The sequence below is a fragment of the Macrobrachium rosenbergii genome, chromosome 41, assembly GCF_040412425.1.
Source record: "Macrobrachium rosenbergii isolate ZJJX-2024 chromosome 41, ASM4041242v1, whole genome shotgun sequence".
In the NCBI taxonomy this organism is placed as follows: Eukaryota; Metazoa; Arthropoda; class Malacostraca; order Decapoda; family Palaemonidae; genus Macrobrachium; species Macrobrachium rosenbergii.
In genome coordinates this window covers 42,677,579-42,692,540 of record NC_089781.1, presented here as the reverse complement: position 1 = coordinate 42,692,540, position 14,962 = coordinate 42,677,579, and the positions used below count along the sequence as shown (strand labels likewise).

Sequence of the window (14,962 nt, the reverse complement as noted above, 5' to 3'; positions counted from 1 at the left end):
TAACATCTCAGCAGGGATAATCAACTTTGGCAGAATAAAAGGAATACTCATGCAGTATACAGGGGTGCTAATGAAAGGAGAGGCTGAGATCATAGGATGACATAGGCCAACTGCAAATGGGCCTGCAAGGCAGCAGACTCTAGTAGGCATCAAAGAGCTCACGGGAAAGGGAGAAAAGGGAAGAAGAAGAACCTTCTGTCTGGTAGAGATGGAGACGAGAAGTGGTAAATGCCGAGGGACCCTTAAAGCCTAAGACTGAAGAGATGTCAAGTTCTCTTCTGTAGCACCTAGTTTCTAATTTCAACAAGCTCTACCATAAGGCAACTTCCTGCATTCTTGCCCAACATCCACAAATTCAATTCACAATTTACAAATAGCATAAGCACTTGGCTAAAATTCATATGGGTCAGTAACTACAGTATGGTTACATGAATTTGTGGACCATGCACATTAAATGCATAATCAAAGCGCAACCTAACAGCAACTTTAAACAAGTAATGTCAAAGTAATGTCACTTGCACAATCTTCATGGATTATACAAGCAACTTTACAAATAGACAATGTGGACCAAAGAGATTGGAACTGTGAAGAGCAGGTAACAGTCTGCTTGGTTAGGTCTACAAGGAACAGAGAGCACTCATTATTTTATAGCTATACAGTAGATCTACTTTTTCTTCTCACATGATCTTTCTATGTTAAGACTGATACTGTCAGACCTCGCAGTACTGAAAGAACTAATACTAATTGTGTGGACAATTATGCAGATAAAAAATATACCTACTGCAGACCAAACAAGCACACATCATATTTTCCTGTTCACAGGGACCAAATGCTCTTAATATCAAATATTTATTATTTTTCAAAATTGTATGCATATCCATATTACCTAGTAAATTCCTTACAATTCTGTTAACTGCACATTACAGAAGTTATCATCAAATTTCTTAAACATTAGTAGTAAATACACGCTGACTAAAATTGTATCTGTGCCCTGAAATTTTCCACATGAAATTGCAATTTTTTTAGGTGGCCTATGTTTACTAGTTTTTGACTTGTCAAATTAACTATGGTCTGATAATATTGGCATTGTAGATAATTATATTAGCAAACAATAAATAACAAAACAAGCATAATGAAGTAAAGGAATTATGATTGAGGTACCATAATATAAGAGTTCCAAATTAAACTACTGGCCTTGACAGAACACAGAAAGACAATACGTATAACCTGTATGAGTAAGGAGACAATAAAAATCTGGGGTGAGGTACATGAATAAAATGAAAAGGTTGTAAAGCATGAAATATGTTTTAGAGAAGTTAAAACCCCATGGAAAAGAAAGGAATTGTAAATGGAGCTTTTCCTTCTCAGGGGTACACAAACTTTAAAACTGACTTCAGCTCAGCTTTTCATCATTTTTATAAATGCCTTAAGCATCCGCTGAGTGTGACAGCGTGCTAACCTGCTAAAGTAAGTAATGGTTGGCACCATATAAGAACACAAAAGACATACAAGATTAAAATGTCATGGCTTCAAAACTATTAATTCTATGCCTTGAATGTACACTATACTCAAGTATGTCTCGATAATTCTGAGTGTTGGGCTGAACTACAGACAAAATGTCAATGCATATTAGTCCCCCACAAAAAATCTATGCAATAAATTACCATTGGCAAGGAACCTACCATTTTTCTCATTATCATTTGGAGAAGAGAAACTCCTTCTGAAATCCTTCCTCGATGTAACTGGGCTGGATTTATTCAAGATAGATGGAATATTCCCTCCAGTTTTACTTTTGAAGATCTTCTGGCAAGGTGACCTCTTCTTGCGTTCTGCTAAAGGACTACCTGTTGGCGTACTTAATAGATCTGGTGTAACTGTGACATGTGGACTTCCCCCACTGAGAAGTGATGGTACATTAGATGCAGACTGGGAAGCAATTTTATGGGCCACTGTAAACTTGGCAGCATCTGACTGAGTAACTCGACCTCTCCACTGCTGGGATGATGTTTCAAGGGCAGACATTCTTTCCATAAGACTGACAGGTCTTTCTCGTTGGCCAACTGAAGACTGTGAATAATAAAGATATAATGTTTATTGTACTTGATCTACTGTTACATAATGCAAGGATTGTTATTTAACAAAAAACCATAGATTCTATTAAACAAGAGTCTATGATATAAAAGTAACAATAGCAACGTTTGCAAGTTTATGACTAAAAAATAGTGAAGATATGATCTTAAAAATTTTTAAATTTATATACCAGCAATTTGTTGTTACTTATCACATCTATTACAATATATTTCTTCCGACTTGTTCCAGTACATATATTTTCATTATTTCATCCTGGAACAGCTATTAATCTTTCGTTGTATGCAAGTCATTTTTCAATACATAACTATAATATCCTTAATTGTGCCTTTGATAAAATTTTTAAATATTGCATTTCTTGAGATTTTGGGGACATCCGCTAAGCAGTACTTTCTCATATTCCGAAAACCTGAGCTTAAAGTACAGCAATTTGATTCTTCTCATATCAAGTCAGTTCTTCAGTAGGTAATGGATGTTATTTCTCTAAGGGGTTGTCTTTCCAGTAGGACTATTTGATAAGTGACTACAGTAGTACTTGGTTTTCCACATTCTGCCACTCTATCTTGCCAAATTTCTAATAAAACTGGTTTGCCATATTTGAGTTTTTCTTATATAAACCTTAATTCCATCAATTAAAATGTTACCGCAACTCTATCAAGAAATGTAAAAATTGGATTACATGCATTAATTGTGGCTCTTTTTCCTACCTTTGGCCTGAGTTTGACTTCAGAGGTGGCATCGCTGCCGTCCTTCTTGACTCTGTTCTTCCATCCATCCTCTCCATTCTTTTGTAGAGCTGCTAATCTGTTCAAAGAGAAACAAGTAGTAAAAGGAAAGGAGATATCATCGCAGCGCAGTGTGTCAACAAGAATATAAATCAAACACAAGTCACAGTGGTTTTTACAAACTCCTTTTATGGACTAAACAATAAAGAATATCAACAGACAAAGTAGCCTACGCGTTTGAGTTTAGGCTTTTCATTGACTGGATGACCCGGAGAGAGAGTCAGGCAAAATTTCGGCAACTATTCCTTAAATATAAAGATTTTATATCATTATAACCTGAGGGTAACAACTGGAATCAAAAGTCAACGACAAGGTGCACACAACAGATGCAAGGAATGGATAATTACCAGAAGCAGTAGGGCAAAGTTTACACGCAAAGCAGAATATATGTCTGTATTACTATATTATCATGCAGAAGTAAATAACGTTTCTTTGTGACGTTTTCAACGGAGAAGTGTATGAGAAAAATGCATTAAAACCAAACCAAACTAGACTCTTTCGAATAAAGACGACACAAAAGATTATATTTTGTACGAGAGAAAATATGGATAACCATTCGTTTTGGCCTTTAATACAGAATCTTCAGTGCTTATTCCTAATTTTGGCTTTAAGGAAGTTTAAAATATCACATTTACAAAGATTTGAAACTAACGTATTAAAGATGAGACTGGCATATGTGTTCAGCAGTCAAAAATTCCTAGAAATAAATTTAACAGGAATAAAATATAAAATGGTTATTCTAAACACTGTCTCAAGGAAGATATTAGTACAGGGGAAACTACAGCCCTCTAAACATGTTGGAAATGGGGAACTATGGAAAATCTTCATTCCCGTGATACAATTTTGCATAATAATAATAATAATAATAATAATAATAATAATAATAATAATACTAATAATAATAATAATAAATGCCATTAAAGTTATAACATCACGAACAAAAAAGCTAAAGGAGCAATCACTCACTTGCATATTTTTGCCAGATTAAATGTAACGTGCTTATCAATCAATCAATTAATCTATCTATATGTATGAGGAAGAAGGAAGGTATAATTAAAATATACAAAATGCATAGCAACTGAGTTGACGCAAGCAGTTCCCCGACCCCGTGCCTTGCTAGAGCTAAAATTCGCGCGGCCGCCGCGAGGACTCATTCACAGGCAGGCGGAGGCGTCACGCTTCAAAGAACTGTAAATAACTCCAAAGGTGCGACAACTGCAAAGATTGAAACAACACGAAGAATAATAAATCGAAATCTAAGTTCCACGAAGCAGAGAACGAGGTCGAAAATTATTCTTAAATTCTCAACTTCACTGGCCCTGTGACAAAAAGGATTGCAACTTGGCACCAAGAATGAACAAGTAAAAATTTCGCCGAAATTTTTTCGGCGTAATCGAGCTTTCTGTACAGCGTATAATTCTGTATGAAACTTTTAGCCATGGCCCATGAAAATCAGGAACATTCCGGTGGTGGCCTCAGCCGCGGCCCATGAAACTCAGCCAAAGCCCGGTGGTGGCCTGTTTTTGGTACCTACAGAGGTGCCAGAAGTACGATTATGGCTAACTTTAACCTTAAATAAAAAAAAAAAAACTACTCAGGCTAGAGGGCTGTAATCTGATATGTTTGATGATTGGAGGGTGAATGATCAACACACCAATTTGCAGTCCTCTAGCCTCAACAGTTTCTAAGATCCGAGGGATTACAGAAAAAGTGCGGACGGACAGTCAAAGCCGGCACAACAGTTTCCTTTTACAGAAAACTTAAAATCTAGTTTTTGAACGTGAAAGTACATATCAAATAACGCGAACGTTTGAATCTCATCTACACATTTCAAATAACCCAACTCCACGCGAGATATGAATGATAATACCAAAGAAACGCTAAACTAAAATCTTACGAACTTTCCAACACAGTATCCAGGGCATAAATAATATCCCATCTTTTCAATGAGAACATAAAAACCAGAGGAATGGTTGACACACATCACTCAGAAGTCACCTCATACTGATACTCGTACTTATTAATCATATGGCAAAAACGAAGGCTGCAATCTGACGGACAACAAAGTCTTGGACGCGCATAAAAAGTGAACACTTGACAAAACGAGGTCACAACTTGTGCTGTTCTTGTGACAGTTAGCTGCCTAGCCAAACTTCATAGCAACAAAAGTTGCGAACAGTCAGTAGTAACTGCTAATTCTCTCGTTATAAAATATCTACACAGTTTTCTCACCAAATGTTAAAAGTACACACAGAAAACAATCCTCTCTCTCGAAGAGATCAAGAAGCCTACGGACTGGGAAAGAGGAAGGAAATACGTGGGTGAGTATGTGTGTGAGTGTGCTTGCTTGTCCGCTGACATGTTTATTATAACTATATTATGTTTTAGCTTTGTCAGTGGCTCTGTACTGTACTGCAATAAAAGAGGAAGTCTTGTTTACGCCACCATCTTCCATATTTTTTCGCGCATCTGAGGGTGTACTCTGCATGTTGTGTAGCCTACTGTATTCCGTAGTTTCTTTGATCGACATCTAGCACTTATTATTAACGGTTATGAAAGCGGTTTATTTTGTGTCACCTCGTAAAGGTTTCAACTGACTGTGATTTACCTTTCGAAACAAGCCACCACCCATTTCCTTCATCTTTCCCAGTCTTTGTTGGCTCTCTCTCTCTCTCTCTCTCTCTCTCTCTCTCTCTCTCTCTCTCTCTCTCTCTCTCTCTCTCATTTAATGTGATTGTGCTATAAGCATTTGCTAAGAGAAAATGTTGTTTAAATGATGAGAGAGAGAGAGAGAGAGAGAGAGAGAAGGTGGGGATTATTCTGTGTATATGTAGTATTAGTATTTATTCTGAAAAATATTGAGAGAGAGAGAGAGAGAGAGAGAGAGAGAGAGAGAGAGAGAGAGAGAGAGAGAGAGAGAATTATTTTGTGTGTATGTATCATCATGATTCTCTAAGAAAAACTCCGCTGTTTAAATATTAGTAAAGCAAGCAATGGCAAGTGTCACAGACTGACTGACTATCGGCAGCCTTCGCGCGCGTTGAAGTTCAGCAGAGCTGCTTAACTGACACAGGAAGAGCTCTGACTGTGATATTGTCCCAAGCAATGTTTATTTTTGATACGTCTCTAATAACTTTGTCGTCATTTGTTATTCTGATCATCATCGTCGGCTCCAACGGTGTGCGACACAAAGGACCTCTTTCAGAGGTTTTGTCTTCCTCAAATTTCCACTCATCTACAGCCTCCCACCAGGCAATTCGGTCTTCTAATATTTATGATTCTAACAGGAGCCCAGCTGACATCTTCACGCACAATTCTCCAAAGGGTTGTGTGAGGGACAGTCCGAGCCTTCTTCATCGTCCTTTCATCATTATTTCATCTACAAATGAACTCCCGTGATTTATGGTGGCATTTCTTGCTTTGTCCGGCCACCCGACTTCTAACGTTCTCCTTACCAGCTTTAGTTTTACCGTGCCAAAATCTTTTAGTTTCACTGTCAAACCATGACTCATGTCCGCTTAGCAATAAATGGAATGGGATGGAACATAGAGTTTGGGCCAAAGGACAAGTACTGGGACCTGCGAGGTCATTCAGCACTGGAAAGGCAATTGAGAATTGGTAGGTTTGGAAGGTGTAACAGGAGGAAAACCTCACAGTTGCACTGTGAAATAATTGTTAGGAGAGGGTGGACAGGAAAATGGAAGAAAGATAATACAAATGGAGGAATGAAAGGGGTTGCAGCTTGGGGCCGAAGGGACGCTGCAAAGAGCCTTTAGCAATGACTACAGCGCAACCCGTGAGGTGCACTGACGGCTCTTCCCACCTACAGAAGCTTAGCAATAAAGATCATGCTAGGCTTGTGTAATCTTACATATTCAATTTCAGTCTCTTTGGTTGTCAAATTCTGTTAGGCCTTCCTCTCGTTTATTTGCCATTTTTAAGTCTTACATTACATTCCTACTCAAGACAACCTGTGCTGGTTGTCACTGCTCCTAAATATTTGAAAGATTTATACGTCATTAATCTTTCTCCATAAAACGTTATTTTGTCCCTTTGTGCAAACTCTGTCCTCATTACTTCTGTTTTCCTTAGATTCATTCTGAATCCCATTGCTCTTGACATTAACTGCATTCTATTAGGTAAGGTAGGTAAATCTTGTAGCATTCTATTAGGTAAGGTAGGTAAATCTTGTAATATTCTGCTGATTAAATCAGCATAATCTACTTTTCGTAAGTCTGCCAACTTCCTATCGTTACTGCAATCTAAACCTCTTCCCTCTCCATAAATCGAAGGGAAGGGCAACAAGCAGGGGTGAAATAACATTCCCTTGTAGCACCACGCTATTTACTGCAAATTCCCTTGACAAAACCCCCATCAACATCAACTTTGAGTCTACTCCGTTTAATTTTCTTACATACATACATACATACATACACACACACACACACACACACACACAGTACATATATATATATATATATATATATATCAATGGCTTATATCGAAATATACATAATGTGTGATATATATATGTGTGTGTGTGTGTGTGTGTGTGTGTGTGTGTGTGTGTGTGTGTATATACGTATGTAAGTATGTATGTAAATTCAGCTGACAAATCTCTCTGTTTCCAGTTATCAGGTTTTTATTGGCTGAAACAAATAAAAAGCGGTAATGTCTTTGTTGGAATACAGAGATGCCGGGTAGCACTTTCTCCCCCTCCCCTCTCGGAGTAGATATTGATGCCTTGCCTTAACCCAAAACGGAAAACATATAAACCTGTGTGTGTGTGTATGAATGTATGTATAAAAATTTAGCTGAGACCCAGTGTGTTTCCAGCTCTCAGGTTTTTGCTATCTCCTCTTACACGGGGGTGGCTCCACAGAAGAAAAAAAAAATGGTGATTACCAGTCTTACTTTTGACTACCGAATAGTGGATGAACCCTGGCGCAGAATTCTTCAACAGTTGCCACTTCTTACGCCTACGCAACAAGCTCATCAGGTCATCGGCAGTGCGCTGAACAAATACAGCATTGTACAATACTATTCCCCTCCATCTTGCAAATGGCCTCGCAATTTCTGGAATTAAAGCGTTCCTTTCCGGTACCTTTTCTCATCACTAATCCACACACTTCTAAGTTTTCCTCGCCTCCGCCTCCTTCCTAATACCTCTGGATTAGGAACTTTCTGTCAATCTATCATCATCCTCGTTTCTTTCCACGCAACAAAATAATCTAGCAACACTAAAATTTTTTCATTCGTTCCATGTGTCATTCCAATTTCTCACTGCTTCAGATCTTATCCTATACATACAACACAAAAATTTCATCTCAACAGCTTCATCCTTTTTCCTCTCTCATCCTGCTAGCACTTTCAACCTCTTTCCCTAGATGCCGCACTTTCTCTGGATTCTCCCAATCTGTGCTGGATCATTTGCAAGCATCAACCATTCTATGGTCCATTCACGACATGTTATCTTATTCCACAACTTTGTTCCTACATCTACTGCCCTTTCTCGGACTTCTTACTTACTTCATAGAGAAACAATTGTATCAGACCCAAACCAATCACTCTCCCATCTGCGTATTTTGACACATGCTTCGGTTCCATCATAAAAAGCTTTATTCAGTCTCAGCAACTTATCTTTTATACCATACATTCTTAGCCGTCTCCACTTTACCTCTATTGATTATATCTTAAGCTTTTCTAGTTACAAGTAAGTCGCATATACATTTTTTCCTTCACTTTGAAGCTTTCACATAACTTTCATAACAAATACTTGACCCACATAATCTTGTTCAAACTGACACTGTTCTTCCTTCATCAATCCTTCTTTTATCTATATTGCTTCCAAACTCTAGACGCTGACTGCTGTACGCTCTCCCTGGTGTACTAAGTAATGTTACGGCCTCATACTTCTTAGCGTCGCCTCTATCACCTTTACCTTTATACAATAGAACAATCATTCCTCTCACTCATTACTTAAGAACAATTAATCACACTATCACTATCGTACCGCAGCATCTCATTTACTCCCATCTCACCCTGTGGTCTCTCAATTCTTCATCCCTTCGGCTTTGCATTAACTCTTTCCACTCTTGTGTCTCTTCTATTCCCTCCGTTCAACAAATCTTTTTAAGAGCCAAGACTTTATCCACCTCAAACAGTACCTCCTCATTTGCAACTTTTATTCGAAGCTCCTTTATTTAGTAATTTTTCTCTCTGCATTTACATCCCAGAAGAACCTGTTATCCCCTCTAAAGTTTCTGATAAGCTTCTCTCCTCTACAGGTACTTTGATTACTTTCCGTCTTTTTCTCTCTCACTTTCTTCTTGAGTACCACCTTGTGCGCCTGCACATGAATATCTCACCTGTCATACATCTGCACCTCAAATAATCACCGCACAGTTATGAACATAGTTTACATATCTGCAATTACAACAACTGCAATTATGTATGATAATGGGATGAACGTGTGGGATTTGTTTTCTTTCTTTCCATCAGCATACGATAGAAAAGAAGTGGCTGAGTGAAACCTTCCTGAAAAGAATATTCTTTTGTGGTGAATACTCTAGAGCAGTCCCAGCAGGGGCTTGTCTTTCCTGCTGTACTTCATTTTGTTTTGTCACCTCTCTTACTCCCGAACCAACAAAGTCATCCAAGATGAAGATCGAATGACACTTGAGGCCAGAACGATGTCAAACAATTCTTTCTTTCGTTTTTATTTTCTGCTGATATGAAATGTTCAATCTTCGCATTCGGGACGGATACCACACTAAGAAGGGTCCAATTAATATCAGTAGCAAAATTTTTACTACCAAAATTGCGGTGCTAAATGGCAGTGGCTTTGATGATGTCATGAATGGAAGAAGCAGAAGCCTTAGAAGATCCTTAAAATACGTTAATGGTAGTCAGTCGGTACCTCGGCTTTTCAATGGCCTCCTTCCACTTCATAAATATGACCCTTCCCACAGTCCCCTCTTCGCATATTTTTACAGGTAATAATTCACACATTCACTAACTATGACAAACAGCCATTAAATCAACCAACTTAATATATCTAATAGGCCCCATTAAATAACAGCAAATGAGGGCAATGTGTAAATGATGTCAAGGTTAAAGGAGTAGTTGTTGTAGTAATTTAATACACACACACACACACACATATATATATATATACATATATATATATATATATATATATATATATATATATATATATATATATATATATATATATATATATATATATATATATATATATCAGTATATATATGTATATATATATATATATATATATATATATATATATATATATATATATATATATATATATATATATATATATATATATATATATATATATATATATATATATATATCAGTATATATATGTATATATATATATATATATATATATATATATATATATATATATATATAAACACATATACATAAATCAATTATTAGTTTCCATAACAGGAAGAAACCCCAGAGAAAAAAAAAAAGGTTGATCGTACGCGCACAAGAGCCCATGCTGTGGCATACGGCCAGTTTCATCTAAAACAACAGCAACAACAACAAGAATCAACAACAAAGACTGTAAGAACTACCGAAGACTCCTAGAACAATGATTGCTAACTATATAAAAAGCGGATAGCAAATTTGACTTGACCCCCTCCAGTACCAAAGCCGAATCGAAAGTGCGGGTAGCGTTTTTCTCTTCTCACATGCCGGTGTTCTATACCGAGAAAGCTTTTTTGCTCGTTCCTTACTGATGAGTGCAAAACGTGAATATAATAATAATAATAATAATAATAATAATAATAATAATAATAATAATAATAAGAAGAAGAAGAAGAAGAAGAAGAAGAAGAAGAAGAAGAAGAAGAAGAAGAAGAAGAAGAAGAAGAAGAAAGAAATTCGATGGTCAGTCCCTAGCTGTTTCGAGTTGGAAATCTCGAAGGCATCCCTTTTCTGTTACCAGGCGTGAAAGCCTTATAACTGTTCTGTAAATACTGTATATGGAGCAACAAATCTTCCATCTGAACCGTTAAATCGCGTTTGAGCTGTTAAGAAAGGCTGATTTTCACACGGAACCAACAGGAGTTGTAAATAATGATCTACCATCGAACAGACCGTGTGCAACGTGTTATTTATGAGAGTAGAAAATTTTAGCCCCGTTAAAAAATCAAGTGACGATCTACCTTCACCTAAAACAAATCGTTTTAAAAGAAATAAAAAAAAAATGCGCCGTTAAGTGTTCTCTAAAGGCAATGAACTCTTTTACTTTTTCACTTTTCTGAAAGCTACACAATCATATGCAAGGTTATGAGCCAGTCACCTTCCTTCCTTTTTTTGGTCACTAAATTTACAGAGGCCAACATAGCTGGTTATTTTTTCAGCCTTGTTAGTCTGCGTATGTTAGCGGCATGCCTTGAGAGTGGAAGTAAAAAATTTGATAAAATTTGCCAGATACATTCATTGTGTGACCTTCTGAACATGATTACCGTTTGGGAGAAATCAGCTGGTAGTTTAGTTGCTGATTTTTCGCATTGGACTCTACCTCAACTGCCATGTTTTCATCTCGAGAAAGTCAACAGATGAATATTTATCTGACAAAGTTTATCAATTCTTTCATCCCCTTCTTGAGATATCCATCAGTTACACACACACACACACACACACACATACACACACACACACAAACAGAAATATAAGGATTTATGCTTGTTTCAATGCCTCAAAACTGGTCGTGTTTTTGAGCAGCCTTAGGGGTGGTATGGTTTCTACTGAGAGATCTTTTCAGGTAGCGGGTTACTTCGTGGCCACGTTACTTACATCTTACCTTTGCTAATCCCAGCATTTACACAGACATATAGAATCATTGTAGCGTAAAGTTTAAAAGAAAATTCAATCTGTAACTCAGTGAGGCAGGAGCAATTCCGCAGTTCAACTTGATGACCTAAACTGGTCTCCTATTCTATTCACTGCCTAACTGGAAGGTTCATTATTAACTATCTGTTTCCATAAATCGGAGCCGTCGTATAACAGTGGGCGAGTTCTGAAAAAATCAGGGCGGTAGTCACGGCCGAATTCATCTTTGCACTTGCAAATCAAAGATGAACATGACCTAATGAAAGTCAGTCCCGAAATGAAGGCCTGGGTGCAAAAAACCCGCCACTTAGGACAACATAAACATGCAAAGGCATTCAAGAATTGTGTCAAATGCCCCAAATGAAATTGACCGTCATCATCTTGCCATTTAAACAAACGTTAGCTGGCGATGATGACCTGCCAGTTTCGTAAGAACGCAAGCTACTGGAACACATGGAATATCATAATGGTAAAGTAGCGAAGATAAGTCTGACAATTTTCCAAAATACTCTCATCAGGGTTTTTATTTATCGAGCAACAGCCAATGGGATGGGCAGCCTGAGGAACTCTTCTAGCCCAAGCAAAGGCAAAACCAGAAAAAGGAGAGGCAGAAAAGTGGGCTCAGTCACGGAGAAAGTGACCGACTTGACTCTTCAAACAAGAAAGGTTGTTAGTCAGGAAAAAACAGAAGGAAGAGAATTCGAAGCTTTCAAGGCAACAAAAGGAAAGTCATTTAACTGAATCGGCGATTTCCACGAAGCAAAAGAAGGCCGGAAATAGTTCCAAATCCTTTATTTCTTTTTCTGGCGCCGAAGGACACAGTCCAATTCTTTTGAGCATTATTAAGATGATAACAATAGTATTACACCTACATGGCTTCACATGTAGGTCAGATGACACTGAACTTAATCCCATCCTCTTTACCTCTTTTGGCAGTTCTACACACTAACGCGCGCGCACACACACACACACACAAACAAGTAACTTTTAAACGAGAAAGAAATAATTTCTTTTTTGTTGCACGATTACTTTTCTTTCTATTTTTCAAGTCCCCTATATATATTTTTTTAAATGCACAACACTGAAAAACAGCCTTATTTTCTTTTCTTTTTGAAACCTAGTAAGCCTCATCACCACTGATGACTGACCGATTCGACGACTTGACTTCCAAACCCTTCGAAGTATCTCGGGCTTATGAAGTAGGCGGCAACCACGCCAGGACACTTCGACTTCAAGTGTATACCTTGAGTTTTTGCAAGTTATAAAATTAGTATAACACAATATAATAAATAGAATTTTACATGTCAGTAAAACACTTTAAAACTCAACTAGTCACCACAAGGGACAGAAACTCGGCGGTGCATAAATAAAAATGAAAATGGTTCTAGAAAACTGAAAGTATTTTCTAAAGCCTCAGCACTTGCAAGATTTAAATTCCGTCGCACTGCTTAGCATAAAATATCTTCATCGGCTGTTGTTAACGAAGAACCTCTGTTACTAAGTGTAGGGGCCACTGGATACTGACAACTACTGAAAAATGGAAAATATATAAGAGTGCACTATTTCGATAATTTAAAGCGTCAAAAAATGGAGGATCAATGGTATTTAGGACAGAACAGTTTAGGCCGAGTTGAATGATGAAAATGCTGAAGCATCTCCTTACAGTATCTTGTTGAGATTTTAATATATAAAATTATTTTGTAACAAAGAATGCACGAACTTTTATGTCATAACTATAATATAATAGCGTCGGATACAACGACGACATACTCCTCCCAAGTATACAGACGGACGAGCACACTGACTGACTGACTGACTGATGGATGTGATGGTGAAAACGAAATAGTGACTAGAAGTGAATTTCATTCATTGGTGGAAGAAAATGTGAAAATAGAAGGTCGTGTCGAGGCAGAGGGGCAGTTCAAAATAGAACAATAAATAATATAAAGAGAGATGTGAGTTTGACAGAAGGAAGAATAACACATTTGGAAGATCAATGAAAATGGGCTATAGGTTACGGTAAGGCCGACGTCTTTACACTTGAGCTTCAACCAGTCCAACCTCATCTCGCAACAGAAATCCAGTCGACCAACTCTTCCATGCACTCGGTACCAACATACTCCTACAAACCTTTTATCATAACTCTCCCTATATATTTGAATAGTCTTTAAAAACATTGAAGTTCTTTACAAAGTGTTTGCACGACTCCCTACAGTGATTCATTTTAAACACACAAAACCCACATTATCCACTTCTTATCGACCTATTTTCCCCTTTTTCAGTGCTTAGCATGAACCTATTTTTTTATTCTAATACTTTTTAATCACCGGGCCATACAGCCATACTTTCTCACACCTGACAAATCTTACACCTGAAAATGCTTATATATATATATATATATATATATATATATATATATATATATATATATATATATATATATATATATATTAATATATGAATGTCTTTTACTGTAATACACCAGTACAATATGAAATTAAAATGCCCATAAAACACTGTATGAACGTTTCATCCATATATTTCGAGCACTTCCTTCTGTGGCCCTGTTCACTGGTAAAATATGGACGGATGATAGATACAAGGGTATATGTACAAAACATATGCAGGTGTGGCAGTAAGTTTCGTTGGCATGCAGGTGGCCACTGACCGAAGAAGGATGGAAATTAAGGTATTCCCTTGTGATTTTTGGCTTCTTCTGGTGCTCGTATTTTCTGAAACACCTTCTTAAGAAGAGGCCTGAGGATTAACCCATCGATGTCATCCGATTTTCAATGTCCTCCTGACGGGATCATATTGTTTGTTTGATTGATGATAGCAGATTCCAGCATCTTCCTTTTGTACAGACAACTACTTTTGAAAACCAGCTCTGCTTTATCCCTAATATGTAGGAAAATCCCTGAACTCTCTGAAGCATATCGCACTGATTTTTTGTGTGTTATTCTTTGCGAGATGGACCTACCCATCTCCCCCACGTAAATCTCATTACAGTTGCTGCACAGAACAAGTTCTTGCTTCTTCCCCTTTTTTATTTAAGTATAAGTCAATGAGTGAGCTCCCAATGGATTTGGGATAAGGGAAAATAAAAGGATTATGGGATCTGAGATGTTCTGTAGCTTTTTGGGTGTTTTTGTCGTACTGAAGCTTTATTTTGTCGTTAAAATCTATTTGCCTGTTGTGAATTGGACCTCTGTAGT

The 14,962-nt window shown here is 37.3% G+C and overlaps 1 protein-coding gene across 8 annotated transcripts in view; it reads right to left on the bottom strand.

Annotated features, from left to right (window-relative positions):
• The window catches only part of Svil (Supervillin), a 273,565-nt gene that overhangs the window by 159,159 nt on the left and 99,444 nt on the right, over positions 1-14,962 (bottom strand). For all 8 annotated transcript variants that reach the window (XM_067084305.1, XM_067084306.1, XM_067084308.1 and 5 more), the window contains 2 exons: positions 2,796-2,892; positions 1,683-2,067 (listed from right to left, as the gene is read on the bottom strand). In XM_067084305.1, the coding sequence (XP_066940406.1) occupies positions 1,683-2,067; positions 2,796-2,892 (482 nt within the window). The remainder of the gene's footprint in view (positions 1-1,682; positions 2,068-2,795; positions 2,893-14,962) is intronic.